We start from the raw sequence: 21629 nt of genomic DNA on the forward strand, positions 1-21629 counted from the left end.
CCTAGTCCCCCCTAGTCCACTGACTGCGTGCCACTGGTTCCATGTACACCATCTCCTCTGGTTACTTCTCTCTCTCTCTCTTCCTTTCCTGGGTCACTCTCCCCCAGGCAGACATAAAAAGGGAAAGCGCGCACACGCACACACCCTACATCATTTGCTTTTGAAAAGGGTTTGAGTAAAAAGACCGATCCAGTGGAATTAAAATAGATCCTCTTGGTTTTGCATGATTTTACATTGAGTCCACCTCCCCACCCTAACACCATCAAATAAATGCTTAAATTAGTAGACTGCACAGTAAAAATCATGGCTTTCCAGGGTTGCCATGGCACAAATGCATCTATCCAAGGCATAAGGTAAAGGTAAAGGGACCCCTGACCATTATGTCCAGTCGTGTCCGACTCTGGGGTTGCGGCGCTCATCTTGCTCTATAGGCCGAGGGAGCCGGCGTTTGTCCGCAGTCAGCTTCCGGATCATGTGGCCAGCATGACAAAGCCGCTTCTGGCGGTCCCTATTTATCTACTTGCACTTTGATGTGCTTTCGAACTGCTATGTAGGCAGGAGCTGGGGCCGAGCAACAGGAGCTCACCCTGTGGCAGGGATTTGAACCGCCAACCTTCTGATGAGCAAGCCCTAGACTCTGTGGTTTAACCCACAGCGCCACCTGGGTCCCTTGGATCTATCCAAGGCATAGATTCTCCTTAATTATCCAGGGTTCTTACATAGGATGACAACAAAACTGCCACTAAATGACAGGACACATGAATGGACACAGATTTAAAGATGGTTCTGAGGGGATCAGTCATAAAAATTATGGTGATCTGCATGGATTTTTTTGCTTTGGATCCATGTTTATTTTACCATGGCAGTGTTGGAAAGCACCAGATGCATGATTTTTATGGTTCAGCCAACAAGAGATAAGTGATTTGATGGTGCTTTACATGGTGGGGACCCCAAGAGGAGGGAATCTGTTTTGATGAATCTGGTGTGTGTGTGTGTGTGAGAGAGAGAGAGAGAGAGAGAGAGAGAGACCATGCCTGATCACTTTTGCCTGCCAATCTCTCTTCCCTGACTCCTGCAGCATCTCACTTTATCCCCCTGCCACTACCTGCCTTCCCACAGTTTACCAGATCAGTTACCTTTTCCTCCTACAACCTTGGTCATTCCACTTTCTAATCATCATCTCAGAGCTGAAAGAGGAAGTGGGAAGTAGCCTTTCACTTCCAGTGTCCCTCCCTTAGCACTATGTACTTTGGGGGGGCAGGAAATAAGGGCACAGTGAGTGGGAGCAGCACTAACTTTCACAGCTGATGTATTGTGCTTACAGGCACCACATTGGTGATCTCAGCTTTAAAAGCATCAGTTGAAGAATTATGATCTAGAGCCCTATTTTAGCACTGAATTTAGAGCCAACAAAATACTATGGTAGATTTTTGCAACAATGTTTTTTAATGCAACAGTCCCAACCATGAGATAATGGTTGATTATCTGATATTTACATCAAGGCTCAGCTGACAAAGCCTTTTCATCAGACCCAGGCAGTATTTGTCACAAGATAAATCATAGGTGCTACATGATGGTTGTGCAAATCTACCCTTGTCTCCATCAGGATATGAAAGAAATCCTATTCCCAACATAAGAACGTGTTGCCCATTGCAAAGTACAGGTAAAGACCACCAAGATTCATTTTGTCTTTCTTTAGTGGTGAAGTACATTAACTAAGGCCCATTTGGCAAATATCCAAAATAAGACCCGTGACACAGTCATTTATAGCATGTGTGAGTACATCTCAAAAGCAAGCCTCCTCAACAATTAACTCAATTTCACTCATGTTTTCACCACTGTCACGATCTATCTCAGGACTGGGTGGCAAATACGCAGCCTTGTAAAGAAATGAATCTGTTTTCCCAGGCTTTTGAGGGGGCAGGATTATGATTTCTCTAAAGACACTGTGGATGCATTAATATTTATTACAAAAATAAATTACCATTGCAATCTAATAATATTTTATCCCTTTCTACTGGACTTGAAGGAACAGATGTGAATTATTTATCCCCCAACTAGAAGGTTGCACTGGACACTTGCCAGCCCATTCTGCTTTATCTGCCGTCTGCAAAAGATACTAATGTGATGTCAGAACAGGCACTTTGACCACTGCTGCCATCTCCAGAGAAGGAATAAATACAGAGGCAACTTATTTAGGCATTAGCATGCCTGAATAATCTACATGTTTTCTGATAAACTAATTGTGCAATCTTGTAAATAGAGGAGTAAATCACATTGGAAACTATCAGAGTGAATTCCAGATAATCTTGCATATGACAGGTCTATAAGAAATTTTAAGATCATGCCTCCACGAAAGAAGTGACTGTAAGCTTTTGATGTTTCACATCAATGGGATTATGCCTCTGCACTTTCAGATTTGCTCCTGAAGAAACATAGTTAACCCTAACTGGTGGCAACGTTCTTAAAAGATCAAAAGCAACTTTTCAGTGTGTTTGATGAATCAGTTTAGGATTAGAACTTCTGTGGTCATTCAGTCAATAAGGTTTATTTATTCAATCCCATGCCAGACATTAGAAGCTGCACGACACTTTTAGTGACCTTTTAGGTTCTGCCAAAATAAAATGCCCAACAGAAAGGACAGCAATTGGCATGGGGTTTGGAGACTAAAATAAAGCCACGAGCAACTTTTAGATCAATCTGGTCACTGCCAGATTCAGCAAAGCTACGTAGGAGTGTGCCATGAATAAGGGGGACAAGATTGCATTGTACTACTAGTTTGCATACATTGGGAACTGTCCTTCTGGAACCTCTCTTCTGTGCTCAAGTCTTTACAGACTTACAACATCCTAAAACAGATGCCCACCCCTAGGCTTCTTTTGTGATGGTACTCACCTATACAGAGTACCAACACCACTTTTCTTGCTGCCCATAGCATCTATTTTATGCTGGCACCCATGGAATGTTTGTCAATATACAAGAACCATCATGCCATTTTTTACACCCCCCTCCCCCCCAAAATCATTGCATACCCCTTTCCCCATATGAACCTGCCTGGACCCAAAGATTGAATTTTGACGCCCTTCTCTGCATGCTGCTTTCCAAAAGGGGGGTTTGGAGGGTGGCGGTGAGAGAACACGTATATTTTCAGTGGTAACTCCCTAATTATGAAATGCTCTCCCAAGGGAGGCCCACCAGGTCCCAACTTGGTTATTGTTTCACTGCCAGACATTTTTTTGTTTGCTTGTTTTCCTGGGCCCTTGATGGGATGCTTTTATTCTCACTACTTTTTCATATGTTTATGCTTTTATATTATTGCTATGTTGCTGTATTTTATTCATCTTGTAAATCTTTTGGGGATCTTGTGGCGAGTAATTCACAAATTCAGTAACCTAACCATTCTGCTGCAGAATCTCCCAGAATTCTAGTACTTGTGCCATCCAAAGCAACTGACTAGAAGCAAAAAAAAAGAATCGCTTTATGCTATGAAATTCATTGCCACACAACATTAAAACTAACAAGTGGTTAGTAGTGATGGCTTCCTTGAATACCTGACAGAAGAAATCAGGAAGATGGCATATAAATTCACTGGTTCCAAAGCAGTCTACTAGAACAAAGAAACAATGCAGTTGCTCCCTTGGAAAATATAAAGTCTGACCATGTCCATCTAGGCTGTCTTTAGCACTTAACTGGAATTCACAGGTTCCTTGTAAAGCCTGGGATAATTTTTCAAAGAGCATAGATCTGTTTCCTTTCATCTGTTGCTCACAGAACCAGTGTGGCAGCAGATGTGACACAATAATCACAACCAGTTAAAACATGGAGGCTGCAAATTATTGGTTTACAGCCTCCAACAAATGTGTAATTTATACATTCCAGTCAGGTGAGCTGCTCATAAACAAGAAGAGCATTGGTATATAGATAAATTGTTATCATCTGTGACTGGCACGCTGATGAAAACTTGCTCTCTATATAGTCATTACCTTGTAGATTCTGTACTTTGTTTGCATTCTCCAGAATCAATCACTTCCATTTTAATAAACTATTAAGGGGGGGGGGTGTTAGCCAATGTAATATGCACGAAAACTTGTTTTAAAAGGAAAATGCCTATCACTTCTGAGAATGTCAGCAACCAAAGCAATTTCCTCCTTTTCAGTTGACTTCATAGGTGGATTTGACTCTTACGGCTATCAAGGCCCACAGAAGACATCTCATTTACAGCTACAGCCCATGTATATGTGAGTACCCAATTTTCAAGTTACTCTATCAAATACTAAATGTGTATTAATGATTAAAAAGTAGCACTTTTTAGGGAATGTCCAATAACTCCTTTAAAAATACATTTGTTTGATATGCATTACTTGCATTACAATGCTGTTGTATGAGTAGGGAATCTCAGGTTTGCATTTTTACTACATGGATTGGTCTGAATGCACTGAATGCCATTTCCAGAAACAGCCAAGCATATTCACCGCTTGCATGGGGAGTCCATGAAATTTTACCATCTACATCATCTTTCAAACAACTATTCCTGTGGATCTTTCTCTCCCAGCAGCTTCTTTGTTGGTGAATGCACATTAGCCCTAATTTACCTCCGGGTGAATGCCACAAATATTGATCCTGTTATTATGCTCAGCTGCCAGACTATTTGTGAAACATGGCGGCTTTCTCAAAATACAGTTTCTCATCTGTGTGTGCCCAAAGAAATGCTTTTTCACTTTTGTCACAGCGTTCTACACTTACAAAATGTTATTTCTTCCTGTCACTGTTTGTGGCTTCCAGGTACTCAGAACAATTCAAATCCCATTTCTTCCTTCATATAGTATACCTTGCCATCAACATATGGAGCCTTCTAGCTGAGATATTATCCCATTCTCTTTATGTCCTCTGCTTTGAGAGTAGCTGATTGCATTTACAGAGTTTACAAACACTGGCTGGGAAGAAAGCTAAAGCTGTAGGGCAAAGAAGTCAATATAAATTTTGAAGCTTGTAGTTGAGAACAAGGAAACACAGGAGGAACATCTTAAACTCAGTGCAGGTTTGTTGCTATTTTGCTCCAGTACTGCTCACTGACATGTAGGAGATACTGGCTATATGCAGAAGACAACAGAGCTGTTGATATTTCTAGTAAAGCGACAAAGGACACAATGGCTGCATTTGCATGTCATGATAAATTTATCCAAATTTATCGTGTTAGGTATGAGAATTATCCATGTTGGGAAAGAGAATAGGAGAGACTTGCGTTTGCTTGCTATCCTTTCCCCTCACCTACTTCAGTAAAACTGCAAGGAGTTCAGAAGCTGTTGGAGAGAACTGTTGTGCTTATGTCCTGCTTGCAGGGTTCCCATAGGGATCTGGCTGGCAAATGTGAGAACGGGATACTGGACTAGAGTCCAGAAGAACCTTTCTTACACTCATAAGCTTTTGCTGCTGCTTCTTTTTTATTATTAAGTGCAGCTTGTCACATCATCCGAACCCAACAAACTGTGGTTAACTGTATCTATGTCTTTTGAAACAAGCCAACATCAAACCATGGTTTATGAAGCTGACTTTTTTTCAACAAGCTACAGCTAAGATCAGGCATAGGCAAACTCGGCCCTCCAGATGTTTTGGGACTACAACTCCCATCATCCCTAGCTAACAGGACCAGTGGTCAGGGATGATGGGAGTTGCAGTCCCAAAACATCTGGAGGGCCGAGTTTGCCTATGCCTGGCTGAGATTAACCTCAGTTTCGGCTTGGGTGTCATGCTAAAGTTTCCAATCTCCTCCTCATGGCCATGTCGGCGAGCATGTAAGCCCAAGGTTCACCTAGACTCACAATAGTCAGCCATTGTCATAATCCAATAAAACCCTTAAGACCAAATTTATACAGAGAAGCAACACCCAGTGCTGACCTCCTGATGCTGTGTATTTAAGAAAGTAAATGGGGGCGGGGGGGAGGTTGTACAACAGAACAGTCTCATATATATGAAAGCAGAAAGCTAGCATGGAATGAGTGAGAATAGCTTTAGCTAAGTGAGCTTTTTTCTGTTTGAAGAGCATCAGCACCAAAGCATCCTTCTTGCTATACATTTTCTGACCGAGAATCTATATAACCTTTACACTTGTCCATTCCTGTAGTTTATCAGATGCGCCCAGGGGAGGGAGGGCTGCACAGAGCTTGGCATTTTTGTGCAAGAAACAGGACTTGGAGGGGGCAGGGGAAGAGAGTAGCATATTTTACATGGTTTTGTATATATGAACTATGCAGGCAAGCTGTGCAGACCCTATAAACTCCCCAGCGCAGGCTACCGGGGAATGACCCAGATGGCTTTCCTCATCCAGAGAGCCACAAGTATAGCACAAGCTGTCCCCTTTGCACTCATGAAGTCCCATTACCACTTCCTGGGACACTTAGGTCCCAATCCCGCATCTAGCTTCTTCCATTGAATGGTAAATAGAAATGGACAGATCAGCCTGTTTCTGGTCTGTGTCCATTTCGCATGTAGTCATGCATAAGTCTGTTCTGCACCATTTCCTCAGTGATTTGTGATTTAAAGAAGCAAATCCATACACATATTTGTATTTAAATATATAAAATACTAATTAAATGTTTTGTGTTGAAATATTTATTTAAATGCATTTTATTCCAGCTCAAGGTATGCAGTTCTACACATATTTTATCCTAAAGCACATTTTATGCATTTTGGTACATTATTAATTTTTTTGAGCCAAAGGCCATATAGCAAAACTTTAAAAAGTACTAAATTAAAAGTAGAATAGACCTATTTATGTGCTACCCTGAGAGGTGCAAATTAGGTCACTTTGCTTTAAAATGCAAAGCAAACAAAGTTCTCCTGGTAGGGGATATAGCAGGAAAGCAGTAAGCATTTTAAAGATGATTTCTGAAGGGCTTGGGAGTTGTTTTCTACCCTTCTTGGGGATTTTCAGGATTCTGTACCAGCTGTCATAATCAGCCAAATTTCAAGCAAAATTATGTATGTGTTGATGCATGATCAAATAACATTCTTGCTTATGCCCAATACATTGCTCCATGGCATTCTACCATGATGATAGAGCCTGCTTTCATTTACGTGCACTGAAATACTCTTGACTTGTCAACGAGAGCGAAAATATGGAACCACTAGTGCAAAAGATAACTGAACCCCCCCGTAGAAACTTTTCAACGTTGGATTATGAAAAATGCATGCCACCAAATATTTGAATTGTAGAATAAGCAAGTACATGACGTTAATGTTTTTGGTAGTCTAGGAAATAATTTGAAGGAGAGAGGCGCTCAAATAGACAATAGAAAGCCAAACTCCTTCAGTTTTTCACTATAGAAAAGTTGGTTTAAAGAGGGGGAGGCGATGACAGTATGTAATATCAAATGCATAATGTTTTGGAAAAATTGCTCAAGAACAGCTCGCCATTACATGAGAATTTTCCTGTCATTCTCTGAGGACTTTCAGCCATGAAATGATCTGCCTTCTATACAGAGCCAGTGTGATGAAGGCATGCAGTTTGCTTTATGAAGCAGAATTCCTGAGACTAGTGAGATTCTCAGATCTTATGGCCTGATTAAAACTCATTAGGATTTACTCATTAGGGTCACTTCCCCCCTTCATGTCATTGCTATAATTCAGACATTTACATTAAATCCAATGTTTCTCTTGGTGTTTTTGTTTCCCAAACAAAAGAACTCCTATACATCTGAGGCCTGCTGCAGGCCATGACAGCCTTCCTTAATTATGTCATTTGCATTTTTCTCTTCTTCCAGAGGAGAAATGCCAGGGTGCTATGCTGTTGTTTCATTTATAGTACACAAAATCCTTTGCGCAAGCCCAATGCTGTCATATTTACCTTCGAAAATGTATGAGGTGGGCCACATAGCTCCATTTAAATGGATAGCCATTCTGATCCAGGCAATGAACAGGGCTTATATGATGGGGTGGCAGGGAGAAGGTAGACCTGAAGCAACACTCACACTGATCACCTGTGAGGGAGAAAAATGCTATAGTGAGTGGCCGGGGGGGGGCTGCTACAGCCCAGCTCTTCTCTCCTCACACTTGACAGATGTGTGAGGCTGTCAACCTCCCTGTGATCTTCGGATGAAGGCCAGTATATTATTATTATTATTATTATTAATGGCTAGTCACCTATTAAGATAGGAGTGTGGTGAGGAAAGGTGGGACCGACTCATACTTGGCATTCTCTCTCTGCTCCTCTAACCTGTGATTGTTGATAGCATTGTCTGAAGGAGATTAGGTGCTTCTTAGAGTATACAAAATTAGAATATCATGGAAAGGTTCATTTCTTTCAGTAATTCAACTTAAAAGGTGAAACTAATATATGAGATAGACTCATGACATGCCAAGCCTTTATTTGTTATAATTGTGATGATTATGGCGTACAACTGATGAGAACCCCAAATTAACAATCTCAACTTTGGGGTTGAGAGCCTAAATCATCACAATTATAACAATTAAAGGCTTGATATATCTAGCTTTGCATGTCATGAGTCTATCTCATATATCAAACTCCAGTAGCTAATGAAAACAAATGCTTACATAAATGGACTTTTCCACGATATTTTAATTTTTCGAGTTTCACCTGTACACATGATTTCCACGAACATCGCCTTAAAAGTGTTTGATGAGTTGTGAACCATATATGTTAATGGGCAATGACATCTAAATCTCTCCTTTATGTACAGTATATTATTTTGAAAATTCAACAAAAAATAATTCCCTCAAAAATGTGTTTGATGGGTATACAAACCTTTGTGCTGATAATATATATATATTTCCATCTCTTTCTTTTAGGTCAAAGTAGACAAAACAAAGTCTGTGGCTGGAGTCGAAGGAGTAGTCAAAGAACTCATTCCAGTACGGCCTCCTGTGGGTGCAAAAGAAGGAAGAAGTCTTAACTTTTCTGTTTCAAAATATAATACTAGAAGAATGCTGGGACACGGAGGCCTCACTATCTCACAAGTACAGACTTCAATGCACAAGATCATTTCTTTCCCATCCTGGATTTTCCGAATTCTTATACAGAAAGTTCAGAAGGAGGAGAAGCGGTGGCCCCATCTTCTGGTCACTGCCTACCTTCTCTTCCCTTTGCTCCTGCCTCTGAATTATGAAACATAGCTCATCCATTTTGGTTCTGTCCGGAGCCGTGTCCTCTCTTAGTCAATAAACACTAACGATACCATGATGACCTTGAAACAGAAGTCAATAGACAGCAAGTTGTTTGCCCTAAAGGCTGTATAATACATACTTGCCTTAACCTATCCTAAGTTGCACATCAGAGAAATTCGGTGTGGACTTTCTGAAGTAACTTCCTTTAGGCTCAACCATGCTGTTCATTAATTGTTAAAGATTTCTAAGGCTGTGTCAGGTAATAGACTCTGCTCCCCAGTAGTTCCATAGTTGGCTGCGTAAGAAAACCACCCGCTGGCAGACAGAAGAGGTGCTTTAAGTCTCCAGAAGGGCTGGGGTGCAAATACACTTTAAAATACTTCTAACAGAACTGGGCTCTTTGGGGAGCTGGAAAATGCTGGGGGGGGGGGAGGAACATTTACTAAAGTAATAACTGTAAAGAAACAACAAAAACAGTGCTCCTTAACCCACTGTTTTTATTTACTGCACTCTAGGTGCTTTTATAAATGACTCTGAATATGTCTTTTACTAATGACAGAGACGTCTGCATTATTTCTATCAGCAGAGGCCAACTGAATATGTATTAACTATGTTTACTCTTTTATAACTTAATTCCAGTTGAAAATCCTATGTAGGTGAGCTTTTTTAAAAAAAGAAAAACCTGCAGCATATAAGATATTTCTTTCTGGGTTTTGTTTTGTTTTGTTTTTTTAGTTGGGGTGGGAGTAGTTGCGTTGGTAACATTTTTGAAGACCTTTTTGTGATATTTGGGGGATCTGTTGCGTGTTAGAATGTGTATCATAACTTTCTGTATTATCGTGGCTGAAAAAAAAAGCTGTGCTGTTATGTAGTTGGCAACAAGATGCCTTTGGAAACTTTGCTAGTAGATCAATGTCTTTATGAAATACTCTTGGAGTCCTAGAAACGTCTGTTTGTTCTGAATTTGAGCTGTATATTCAGCCACTTCATTGGCTTTTCAATGGGAAGAGATATTTTGCTCAGGATTTTTTGGAACCGGAATTGCCCTCATTTCTTTATTTAAAACTTACATGGGTATTCCAGCCGTAGGCACTTGATGGGGAGAGGTTCTTCTACAAATTAGCAAATTGCCCATCAAGTCGTCTTCAGGCAACTTTTTTCTACGCTTGCCAAATGTCTGCATTCTGTGTGGCCTATAAAAACCATCATTCCCCATGACAACTTTCAATGCCTGTTCCTATAGAAACACCAATCCAACTCACTCCCCTGCCTCCACCTCACATTTTTGTATCTTTCAATGGATGCGTACAGGACAGACATGCACTATAAACATAATAAGATTCCAGCAACTAAAGTGGAATGGGTGTAACCAAACTGTACTATGAGGAAATCTACACAGTATAGTGGATAATACATGTAAATTTCAAAACTGTAATCCTGCAAGATCAAGCATCCTACTCTTAAGCAGTTGCATAATTGTATCTACACCGCACTGTTGCAGATTTTCAAGGTGCTCCATAATTCTTGTTGGCTTGTTTGCCATTTTAGGCTAGGACCAGAAGTCACTGTAAACCTATCATACACTCACTATCAGTGGAATTAGTCTAGGATATGATGCATGAAGTATTGCATCCTTAACCTTACTTTTCACATGGGTGTGTTAAGGAGCATGGACCATATTACATAGCGAAGCAGCAGGACTGACCAAGCAGCAACTCACTGACATTCTATCTCCACTTATGGGGATAGACACAGCATACGTAAATATGTATTTTGGCTCTGGAGTAGAGTTTTGATCTCCTGAATGGCATATCCATAGCTCAGACTCCTGGTCTATTAAATAATGGTGACTATACTTAACTACACAATTTTGGAGAATCCATTGCTTTATATAGGTTCAATCTTGCTAAACACCATAAAGGCCTAATTACTTTAAAAAATAATTGCATTTATTTTTACTGTTTTTATAATCATATATATATGGGAGTGTACCAACACCAAGCTTCCTCAGATTCCCTATCAGGAAATGTTTGTGAAGTTTGTGGTTCAGTTCAGTGTTAGCAAATATGAGCAAACTAGCCAGCCAGTCCTATTTCATCAGCCTATAGGATGAAGGCACTTCTCTACCTTTGCATCCCATGCCTGCACCGGTATCTACTAGGAAACAGCCATCTTGCTGCAAATAAAAGGTTTCCTAGAATGTATCCCACTACACCTGCTGCCAAATATTGCTGTATGTTTTAAAAAAAACAACTGCATCCACTGTGGAACAAAGCTGAATGAGAAGAGGGAAGTATGTTCCCTTATTTCCCGTGGGTTGTATCACCCCTAGTGCAAAAGCCTCCATGAAAGATATAGAGTTTCTCAAGCTCATGTGCAGGTTTACAAGGATCCAGCCTTGCTCTTATAGCAGCACTAACACCGAGTGACAGCTGCTTTTCAGACTGTAGCGCAATAGCAATTCTCAGTGTGACCAGTGAATGTCCAGAAAGGAGAAGTGCTCGTAGGAGAGGGGATGTCGGGTAAGGGAACCACTTTCTCTGCTTTAGTGTGGGCACTGTCCCAATGAGAGGTGGTTTCACTATAAAAGGGACTCCCAACTGAGTTCTCCTCCAATAGGAATCCATTTGGCTAGAACTTCTTTCCCTGGATTTGTCTAGGTGTGTTGCAGGCTTCTTCCCTCTAGCAATGCCCCTGGGGAAATGGAGTTGAAAAATGACAGTGAGGCATTTTGTTTTGTTTTGTTTTGTTTTGCAAGAGATCAGAGATAGGAGAAAGCTGCTCACATTTAAAATGGGTTGGCATGTGGAGAGCAGAGACGCCTGGGGTTGCTACTGCCTGGAGGTAAGAAGAGAAAGTCGCTGAAGACCATGGTCATCAAGAAGTGAGATGGTTCTGCTATGACTGTAAGAGGTTAGAGTGCCTCTTCTCCTACTGCAAGAGTAAGCAAAAACAGAGAATGTTGAGGCATTGCAATGAAAATTCTACACTTTCTATGCTGCCATACAAACACACAACACACAACACTCATAGGCCTTCATACTTGCTTACATTGCAGCTAAATCACTACCACCAAAACAATTTCAAGACTGTTGACTACTACAGTGGATAAATTAATGGACACATCTGCTATGGAAAGAGTTTTAGAGCACAGTAGTGTGAGAATATCTGAAATACTGTTGTTGAATTGTACAGCTGTATCCTCCTCAAAAATCCAGTGAAGAATGTTATTTTTCTAGACTGGGCTTTTTGTTGTTGTTATAAATCCAAATATTTAGAAGGCAAGTGTTAACAATCCAAATGTCCTTTTTTCTTATAGTCATTTGTTAATTCTGAATGTATTTTTAACAGAAGGTGGATTTTTTTTGACTAACTAGTGTAATTTGCATTTTAAAAAATAAATGGAAAAATATAGGTTTCCAAGTGTTTCATGGACTCCTGCTGCTTTTCACAAGTTTCATAGATTGCAGTAGATTCTCAGAAGAGCAAAAATACAAAAAGGAACAATCCTATTATATTTACATGAAGCCAATTTTGAGCTGTGCTCCACACAGATGTGTCAGCACTGAGCAGAAATTGCCAGGTCATGACATCATTTTAACTCAGTCATAGGTAACTGGTATTTTCATTATCTACTGACACTAAAAGGCTACTTTTACAAGGCTGACTGTAATAGACTCTCTGTCATTTAGAATACGCCTTTTTATTTTGTTCTCTCATCAGTGAATGTAAGCATGTGATAGGTTTACAGCAGCCAACATTGTTAACTACTGCATTAAGTAATCCCTGTTAAGAGGGAGTAATATTCTATTTTAGTAATGAATCCTCATTCAGGTTTTAAAATACTCATTCATTGCACAGTCCAAGGGGGGGAGATAGTAGAAAGTAGGTAAGAGACAGGCCAAAACCTAACCTAGGAAGTTTGCTGATGGGACCACAAACTACCCTTGGACTAATATCCCAATTTATGCCAGTAAGGCTGAGGTCCAGAAGGAGGCGAGGCGTGGTCAGATGGACATCCTTGATCTCTTGACAAAGTAGCAGTGCACCCTGATAAGCTCAGCACACACACCCTGCTTGCTGCTGCCAGCATAGTAATACAAAGCTACCCAGGTAAGTACTTACGGCCTAAATATATCCATACATGGGCAGACAGTAGGAAAAACTGCCAAATATACCATATCTTCCAACTGCCCCTGTTTACCATAGGCAATCTATATGTTCTAGTTCCTTTCTATGGAAAATCTATTTTGTCCCTATGTTTTATCTTTTTGTGCGTTGCTATCGTTGTCATTCTTCCCAAGGTCTCCAGAAGGTAAATTGTGAAGGAATGGATGCTTCTTGTCCCTAGCAAATATCCATATGCATGTCTGCGAACAATAAGGCACCATGAAGTGCACAGCCTCCCATTTTACACACCGCACCTGTTGGGATCAATTTTGAACCACTGATGATATATTGTAGGACTTTTCTGTTTTCCTAGTATATATTTAATACCAAGGATGACCACCCTCCTGATTTTTAAATCAGACACTGTGCAAAATAAATAAATATTGTGTGCTACAGGTGGAATATAAAGCAATATATAATGGAGGGATCTCAGGCCTCAATGTGATAACAAGGATGCTAAAAAACAATTTCCTGTCTCCATCCACAAACTGTTCCATACACACTCTGTCCACACAGGTGGTTCTCTCATCTTGGCTGCCTGTTGACAGCCTCAGAGCAGGCAGGCAGGCAGGCAATGGAGCCCAGCCAGCCAGTCCTTGCTGTTGGGAATGGACAGACAAGTGGGAGGCCAGGCAGGCAGGCACTGTGATGTCCTTTCTTGTACTTGGGAGCTGAGTGCCCAGTGCTGAAGGGGAGCCTTTCTGCCATGCAGGCCCAGCACCATCCGCTGTTGCCACTGCTGCCTCCCAAGGTAAGCTGCTGGCCTCACATTCACCTTGGGCCACTAAGGCTGGGGGCATCCTCACTGTGAGGCAGTGAGGGAGCACTTCTCTTTGGGGCAGGGAGAGAGGCAGCTCAGAGACCAGGGGCAGCAGCAGCAGCTACCCAGAGGACTCCCAAGGAGAGATGAGAGGGAAGAGGAGGCTGAGGGTGTTCAAAAAAGGGTGAGGGGCTGCCTGAGCCCCACAGTGGTGCCACAGAAATAATGTAGTTGGTCAAGGGAGCAGTGGACTCAAAAATGTTGAAAACCTCTGTCCTAAGACTTCCAAACTGCATCTCATCACTTAATCTAAAACTCCTGTTTTTAAATCTTATTACAAACCAAAGCCCCTTCCTTCTTATTCATGTGGGTACCAACAATACTGCCAGACACTGCCTTGAAAGTACAGCAAGGGACCATGAGACTCCGAGTAGGAAGCTGGTGCACAGGTGGTTTTTTTCATCGCTCTTTCCTGTTGAAGGTCATGGCCCCAGAAGAGAGAGGAAAATACTGGAAGTAAACCACTGGCTGTGCAGGTGTTGTTGTCAGGAAAGATTTGGCTATAGTGGTTGGCAAGAATGTGTTAACGAGTCTTGCAAACCTAGGAGAGTCAATGCAGAAGACAGAATCGGGATTCATGACGACCTTAACTGATTGTGGGCCAAAACTAACAAAATTATTTTCAATAGGGACAAATGTAAGATTCTGCACTTAGGTGGGAAGAACCAACTGCACAAATATAAGATGGTTGGCTAGTAGTACAGGTGAAAAGGATGTAGAGGTTTTGAGAGACCACAAACTTAACATGAGTGTGATGCAGCAGCAAAAAAGCTAATGTTATTCTAGGCTGCATCAACAAAAGTATAGTGTCATGGGAAGTCATAGTACAGCTCTATTCTACTTCTGTCAGACCGCACTCAAGAGTACTGTGTCCAAGCTGGAATATGTGCAGAGGGGGGCAACAAAGATATTCAAGGGTCTGGAAACCAAGCCTTACGAGGGAGGGAATTGGGTTGTTTTGTCTGGTAAAGAGGAGACTGAAAAGTTATATGATTGGCTAGCCATCTTCAAATATCTAAAGGGCTATTTTATGGAAGATGCAGCCAGCTTGTTTTCTCCTGCTCCAGAGGGTAGGACCTAAACCAATGGCTTTATGCTACAAGAAAGGAGATGCCAACTAAACATCAGTAACAACTTTCTGATGGTAAGACCTGTTTGACAGTGATGGACTCCCTTCACTGGAGGTTTCTAAGCAGAGGTTGGATGGCTGTCATGGATGCTTTTATTGAGCTTCCTGCATGGCAGGAGGTTGGACTAAATGAGTCTCAGCACCCCTTCCAACTCTATGATTCCATGATTTTAATAGTTTAATTCAAATTATAAAAATTATTCTAAATCCTAACCTCTACAATCAAGCAAACCTCCACCTAATTTTTCCAATAAAACTAAACAATGCTGACTTTCAGTACAGCATGAAAAAAGAGAGAGCAAATGTAGATTTAACACTACAGAATTTATCATAGCTGCAATAAAAGCCTTCAGCGCCAGTTGACTAAACTGAATTTCAAGCAAAACTACACCGCTTGTGACTTTTCCAATTGAATGGTACTCACCTGCCATGTTTGGGGGCTTTCAAGGTGCTTGAGAAAGCAGCTTTTCTTGGCTCTAAGGATTGCCAAAATATGGCAGTTGTAAAGCACTTGGTCTTGGACTGAAGCCCACACGAAGCTTAAAGACAGGAGGAGCTGTGGGGCAGCAGACCTGAAATACTGAGTTGAAAAAGGATCCAGGTAACAGAGAAATTAACAGGAAGCCTGGAGGCAGGGTGTCTCAGGAAGTGAGCCAAGGCAGTGATGAACTTCAGGTTCCTGTTGCTAAGAAACAGGAATCTGAGGGCTAAACTTCACGCCTATCTGGCTGCTATCTGCTGTAAACAGTACCTTTTGGAGGCAAAGTAGGCAGCTTAAGCACGCTATTCTAGAAACATGAGCAACACCACACGCAGTTGGGCCATTTGAGAGAGCAAGGTGGAAGAGGTTGAGACCTAAGAAAACACTATCGTGGCATTTGTTTCTTTATGAGTTGACAGATTTCAAATACTCTTATAAATAAAATAAAGACAGGTATGAAAAAGACGGTGAGTTGAGGAAAGAAGGGCCAATCAGGGGAAAGTGTACAAAAAACTCACAAGAGATCTAAGGTCAGGAGAAGTGGTACTTTTTAGGCAGGCAGAGGAATGTGGCAGATAACTAGAGTCCTGGGTAATGAAGGATGCTAGCCTAGACATTTCTTTGATAACTAGTCTTCCATGTTTATAATTTTGTTGTGGCATGACAGAGCATTTAACCATGTGGACCCTTCTCAGCCCAAAGTGGTGTTCATAAAAACCACATTTATGGCCTTAGTGAAAACTAGGCATCAAGGTCTGTTTTGAGAAAGTATAATCTTTATAATAGCATATGGGTTGACAACCTTTTGGGGGCTGTGGGCACATTTGCTAACTGGAGAAACTGTCATGGGTATAACCAATGTCATTGGCTACAACACAAGGCTTCTATTGAGCCTTATTACAGCAGGCAGAAGGGAACCTGTGGGCATCTGGGCGAATCCTGCCATAAAGAAACATTTATATCAAAAAGGAAAGAAGCAAGGAGATCAATTTCCCAAACTGAACAACACAATTCATAATCATGGGAAGAAAAATACGGTAAACCTCAGACTTGGCTGCTAGGCTCCTTCTGTAGGATAGGAAAACAATAAGCTTTCTACATCATTCTGTCTGGACGCTCTTGCTAAATTCCAGCTTATTAGGGGCCAGAAAAAAATGTTGGCAGCCTGATTTCTGACTCTTAACCCAGGAGTGCACTTCCTTCTGTCAGCTCACTTCAGAATCCTAAACACTAAAAACCAGGGGAAACGGCAATACAGCCAACAGTGCTTTTTAGTTACATAATTGAATCCCACACTGTCTGACATAAAAGAAATTATACACATGTGTACTTTTGGATTAATGTGTTCCATACTTCATTTTACCCTGATGTGCTTTTATATTGGTAACTCTGACGGTGCCGCACACACCAAAAAGTCTGCAAATTGATGCTGTCACCAAAAGATGATAGACTGATTCAATTAACCAATAAGTCATTTTAAGAGTGCTGCTGGGAGTTACTTACTAAGCCCATACACAGCTTAGTCTCACTTCAAGAGTTTGCATTCTGTCACTCTGCTTCGTTATTCTTACAGTTTCATTAATAAACCTTTGGAAAACATCCTCTTCTCAGAGGATAGCAGAGTCTGTGCAAATCTGCTTCACATTTGCTACAGTGCTGCTTTGTAGGCCTGAGCATTTACATTGCACGAAGCAGAGGTTCAAGAAGAATATGCCCACTTCTGAAAACTTCCTCAGAATCTGAAGCAATTTGAATCCAAGGCAAAACAAGCTAGTTCCTCAACTCCAGAACTGCCTCAGAAGGGTTTTTTTTTTAATGACCCATTTGCATATATTTTTGTACCTCCCTCAAGCTCTCTATGCGGTTACAGTGGTACCCCGCAAGACGAATGCCTCGCTAGACGAAAAACTCGCAAAACGAAAGGGTTTTGCGAGTTTTTAGTTGACTCGCAAGACGAATTCGTCTATGCCTGTTTTTCGCAAGACGAATTCGTCTGGCGAGGTACCACTGTAAGCTGGCTTACCTTTTCGCTCTGGTCGGGAGGGGTGATGTCCGCGTCCGCCATTTTGGATCGACTGTGCATGCGCAGTCGATCCAAAATGGCAGACGTGGACAACATCCCTCCCGACCGCAGCGAAAAGGTAAGCTCCGCTGCCGGTCGGGAGGGGGCCGTGGGATCGTGCCCGATGTCGGGCATGATCCCACGGCCCTCTCCCTCCTTCCCGGAGCCCCGCCGCTGCGTTTTAAGACTGCAACGATCGTTGCAGTCTTAAAACTCGGCGGTGCGGAGCTCCGGTGCCGGTTGGGAGGGGGCCGTGGGATCGTGCCCAATGTCGGGCATCATCCCACGGCCCTCTCCCTCCTTCCCGGAGCCCCGCCGCTGCGTTTTAAGACTGCAACAATCGTTGCAGTCTTAAAACTCGGCGGCGCGGAGCTCCGGTGCCGGTTGGGAGGGGGCCGTGGGATCGTGCCCAATGTCGGGCATCATCCCACGGCCCTCTCCCTCCTTCCTGGAGCCCCGCCGCTGCGTTTTAAGACTGCAACGATCGCTGCAGTCTTAAAACACAGCACCGCGGAGCTCCGGTGCCGGTCGGGAGGGGGCCGTGGCATCATGCCCGATGTCGGGCATGATGCCACGGCCCCCTCCCTCCCTCCCGGAGCCGCGGAGCTGCGTTTTAAGACTGCAGCGATCGCTGCAGTCTTAAAACACAGCACCGCGGAGCTCCGGTGCCGGTCGGGAGGGGGCCGTGGGATCATGCCCGATGTCGGGCATGATGCCACGGCCCCCTCCCTCCCTCCCGGAGCCGCGGAGCTGCGTTTTAAGACTGCAGCGATCGCTGCAGTCTTAAAACACAGCACCGCGGAGCTCCGGTGCCGGTCGGGAGGGGGCCGTGGGATCATGCCCGATGTCGGGCATGATGCCACGGCCCCCTCCCTCCCTCCCGGAGCCGCGGAGCTGCGTTTTAAGACTGCAGCGATCGCTGCAGTCTTAAAACGCAGCACCGCGGAGCTCCGGTGCCGGTCGGGAGGGGGCCGTGGCATCATGCCCGATGTCGGGCATCATCCCACAGCCCCCTCCCTCCCTCCCGGAGCCGCGGCGCCGTGTTTTAAGACTGAAGCGAGCGAACAGCAGCGCTGCTGTTCGCTCACTGCAGTCTTAAAACGCGGCTTGGCTTGGCTCCGGTGCCGGTCGGGAGGGGCCCCCGGACCTTTTTTCCCATAGGAACGCATTAATTAAATTTTAATGCGTTCCTATGGGAAAAGGTGCCTCGCAAGACGAAATTTCCGCAAGACGAAGAGTCTTGCGGAACGAATTAATTTCGTCTTGCGAGGCACCACTGTACATTTATTCCTTCATACTAATAGGTAAGATCTCTTTGTATAACGCAGTAGAAAAGAGTGGGAGATTTAAACACCATGGAGGTACGGATGGGAAGTCAATCTCTAAGGATGTATTAAATTGGAAATTTGTTCATTTGTTTTTTTTAAAAATTGAAAACTTAATAAAAATTAATTGGGGGGGATTACTCCTTCATACATATGCTAAAGGTTATGCATTTCAGGCAAAAGGAGGAAGAGAAAGAGCCCACAGGGAGAAGATGCTGCTTCATGATTGACAACTCTAGGGAATGCCCTTACCAGACTCTCTATTTTACTCTCAATAACACTGCTTTTAGGAGGGATGTAAAAGGAACATATCAGAAGCTGTTTTGGGCATTTCTCTCCTCTCTGCAGGATGACTGCACAATCTGGGCTACCTCGCAAATAGTTCCCTATCTTTCAGCCAGCCCCTCTGATTATTATTATTTATTTTATATATCTATTAATGTTATACCCCACCCTTCCTCCCAAGGAAGTCTAAATAAACATTTTCAAGTTATCTGCAAAATCCCCTGGAGTCTACAGGCTTGATGGTGGTTGTAACATGCCCATGTTTATAAGAATATAACAAGCAGCACTTACAAAAGCCTTATTGCTTTCTCTGGGCGTGCCTCCGACAGCTTCTAGTTGCATGTTCAGAAAACTGCTTCCAGTGGATTCAGTGCACTTCTGACCCATGTAATGGCTCTGGGTACACAAGACAAAACAAGAGGAAGGGCTTGAAACAGCTGTGCTCTCCAGAGCCTCCAAGACAAACTTGTGCTTCAGTTTCTAGGTCCTGGTCTTGTGACCTTAGGGCAAGTCCTCAAATTACCAGCTTCTTAATACTAAGGCCACATTCACACCATGCATTTAAAACACAATGGTACAACTTTGAACAGCCACGGCTTCCTCCAAAGTATTCTAGGAGCTGTAGTTTGCACTGTGAGAGTCATTTGGAGACACACACACACACCGTTCCCCTCCCCGTTCCCAGAGTGGTTTAACAATAAATCCCTTTTGAAAAGCAAATTGGGAATTGTGGCTCTGGAAGGAGAATAAGGCGCTCTAAAGCTTATCAAAAACTACAGCTCCCAGAATTCTTTGAGGGAAGCCACGGCTGTTTAAAGTGGTATCGTATGGTGAGAATGTAGTTTAAGGGAATATCTCTAAATTATAAGGTCTTCATTACAAGGCAAGCGGAGCGCTGCTCATCCAGCATTTTCTCCCTGGCTGCCTGGGAAAGGAAGGCTCAGGCACCATCTTCCTGCTAAAGGAGCTGCATGCCAACAGCTAAATATAGGGGCCATAAACACCAGGATTTTTCTGCATCAAAGTTAGCAAAACAATAGATGGCATTCTTGTTGTACTAGGGCAGGGGTAGGCAACCTAAGGACCGTGGGCCGGATTGAGAAGGCAATTGTGCCGCATCAGGCCCACGGACGGTCCAGGAATCAGCATGTTTTTACATGAGTAGAATGTGTCCTTTTATTTAAAATGCATCCAGGGCCAGCACATCCATTAATGCGAACTAGGCAATTGCCTAGGGCGCCAAAATGGAGGGGGCACTGGCCAGGCTTGGGCGGGGGGGCAGGGGGGCTAGCAGCAGCTTCTCCGCTGTAGCGGAGAGGTGCTGCTTACCCCCTACCCTACACCACCACCCGGCTCCCGCTAAAGCAGGCTTTGGCAGGGGACAGGGGTGGGACAGGCGAGCAGCAGCTTCTCCGCTACAGCAGAGAAACTGCTGCTTGCCTCTCCACCACCCCCCACCTCCCGATAAAGCAGGCTTTGGTGGGGGGTGGGCGGCGGGGGGTGCCAGAAGGTGGTCTCGCCTAGGGCGCAAGAAACCCTAGCACCGGTCCTGAATGCATCTCTGTGGGGCATAGGAATTCGTTCATTTTTTTTCCAAAATATAGTCCGGCCCCACACAGGGTCTGAGGGACAGCTCACGGCTGAAAAAGGTTGCTGACCCCTGTACTAGGGTCAGGATCTTGCATTAAACAGATAAATGTCAGGAGGACTTTAAAACTGGATCACCGGCTCCCTTTCTGGTCCAGGCCTAGCAAATTATTTCTTTATTCTTTTGTTTTAAGGGGTTGGATTCACTTTCAATAAAATTTGCAGTTTACAAAAAATTCCAAACAAGTTGAAAACAAAATAGAAACATAAACAAAATATATTAAAACCATAAAATTCAACTGAAGTGTCATACAAACAAGCCCAGCTTGGGGGGCGGGGAGAGGATCAAATTGAATTTAAATACTATAGCTATTTTTAAAGCCTCATTTCTCAGGATCTGTAACTGATATATGAACTTGTTCCTTACTTAATAATTATTTTAAAAATATATGATACAGATGAGAAGTAGTAGAAGGACTCTGCTAGTTGTGTGTTCCTCATTTGAGTAGCAAAATGTTAGACTGTTAACATGTAGGCTGATACATGAAGAAATTGTTATTACAAGGCAGAAATGGTTCTATGAGGAGTAAACTGGAATAATGTGATTCAGAGTATCTGAAGTCGGACCTCTTGGGCCAGACAAAATACAT

At 42.9% G+C, this 21629-nt stretch overlaps 1 protein-coding gene and 1 long non-coding RNA gene across 5 annotated transcripts in view; one reads left to right on the top strand and one right to left on the bottom strand.

The window, feature by feature from the left end:
• Positions 1-10059, top strand: part of NKAIN2 (sodium/potassium transporting ATPase interacting 2) — a 458908-nt gene extending 448849 nt beyond the window's left edge. For all 4 annotated transcript variants that reach the window (XM_033143723.1, XM_033143724.1, XM_033143720.1 and 1 more), the window contains 2 exons: positions 4157-4238; positions 8806-10059. In XM_033143723.1, the coding sequence (XP_032999614.1) occupies positions 4157-4238; positions 8806-8815 (92 nt within the window). In that variant the 3' untranslated portion in view covers positions 8816-10059. The remainder of the gene's footprint in view (positions 1-4156; positions 4239-8805) is intronic.
• A 5610-nt stretch (positions 10060-15669) lies between these two features.
• LOC117043736 overlaps positions 15670-21629 on the bottom strand; it is a 34634-nt gene continuing 28674 nt past the window's right edge. The window contains exons 3-4 of the long non-coding RNA XR_004426228.1: positions 19684-19788; positions 15670-15819 (exon numbers count right to left, since the gene is read on the bottom strand). This is a non-coding gene — a long non-coding RNA (uncharacterized LOC117043736). The remainder of the gene's footprint in view (positions 15820-19683; positions 19789-21629) is intronic.

Source organism: Lacerta agilis, chromosome 3 (genome assembly GCF_009819535.1).
Source record: "Lacerta agilis isolate rLacAgi1 chromosome 3, rLacAgi1.pri, whole genome shotgun sequence".
Taxonomy (NCBI): domain Eukaryota; kingdom Metazoa; phylum Chordata; class Lepidosauria; order Squamata; family Lacertidae; genus Lacerta; species Lacerta agilis.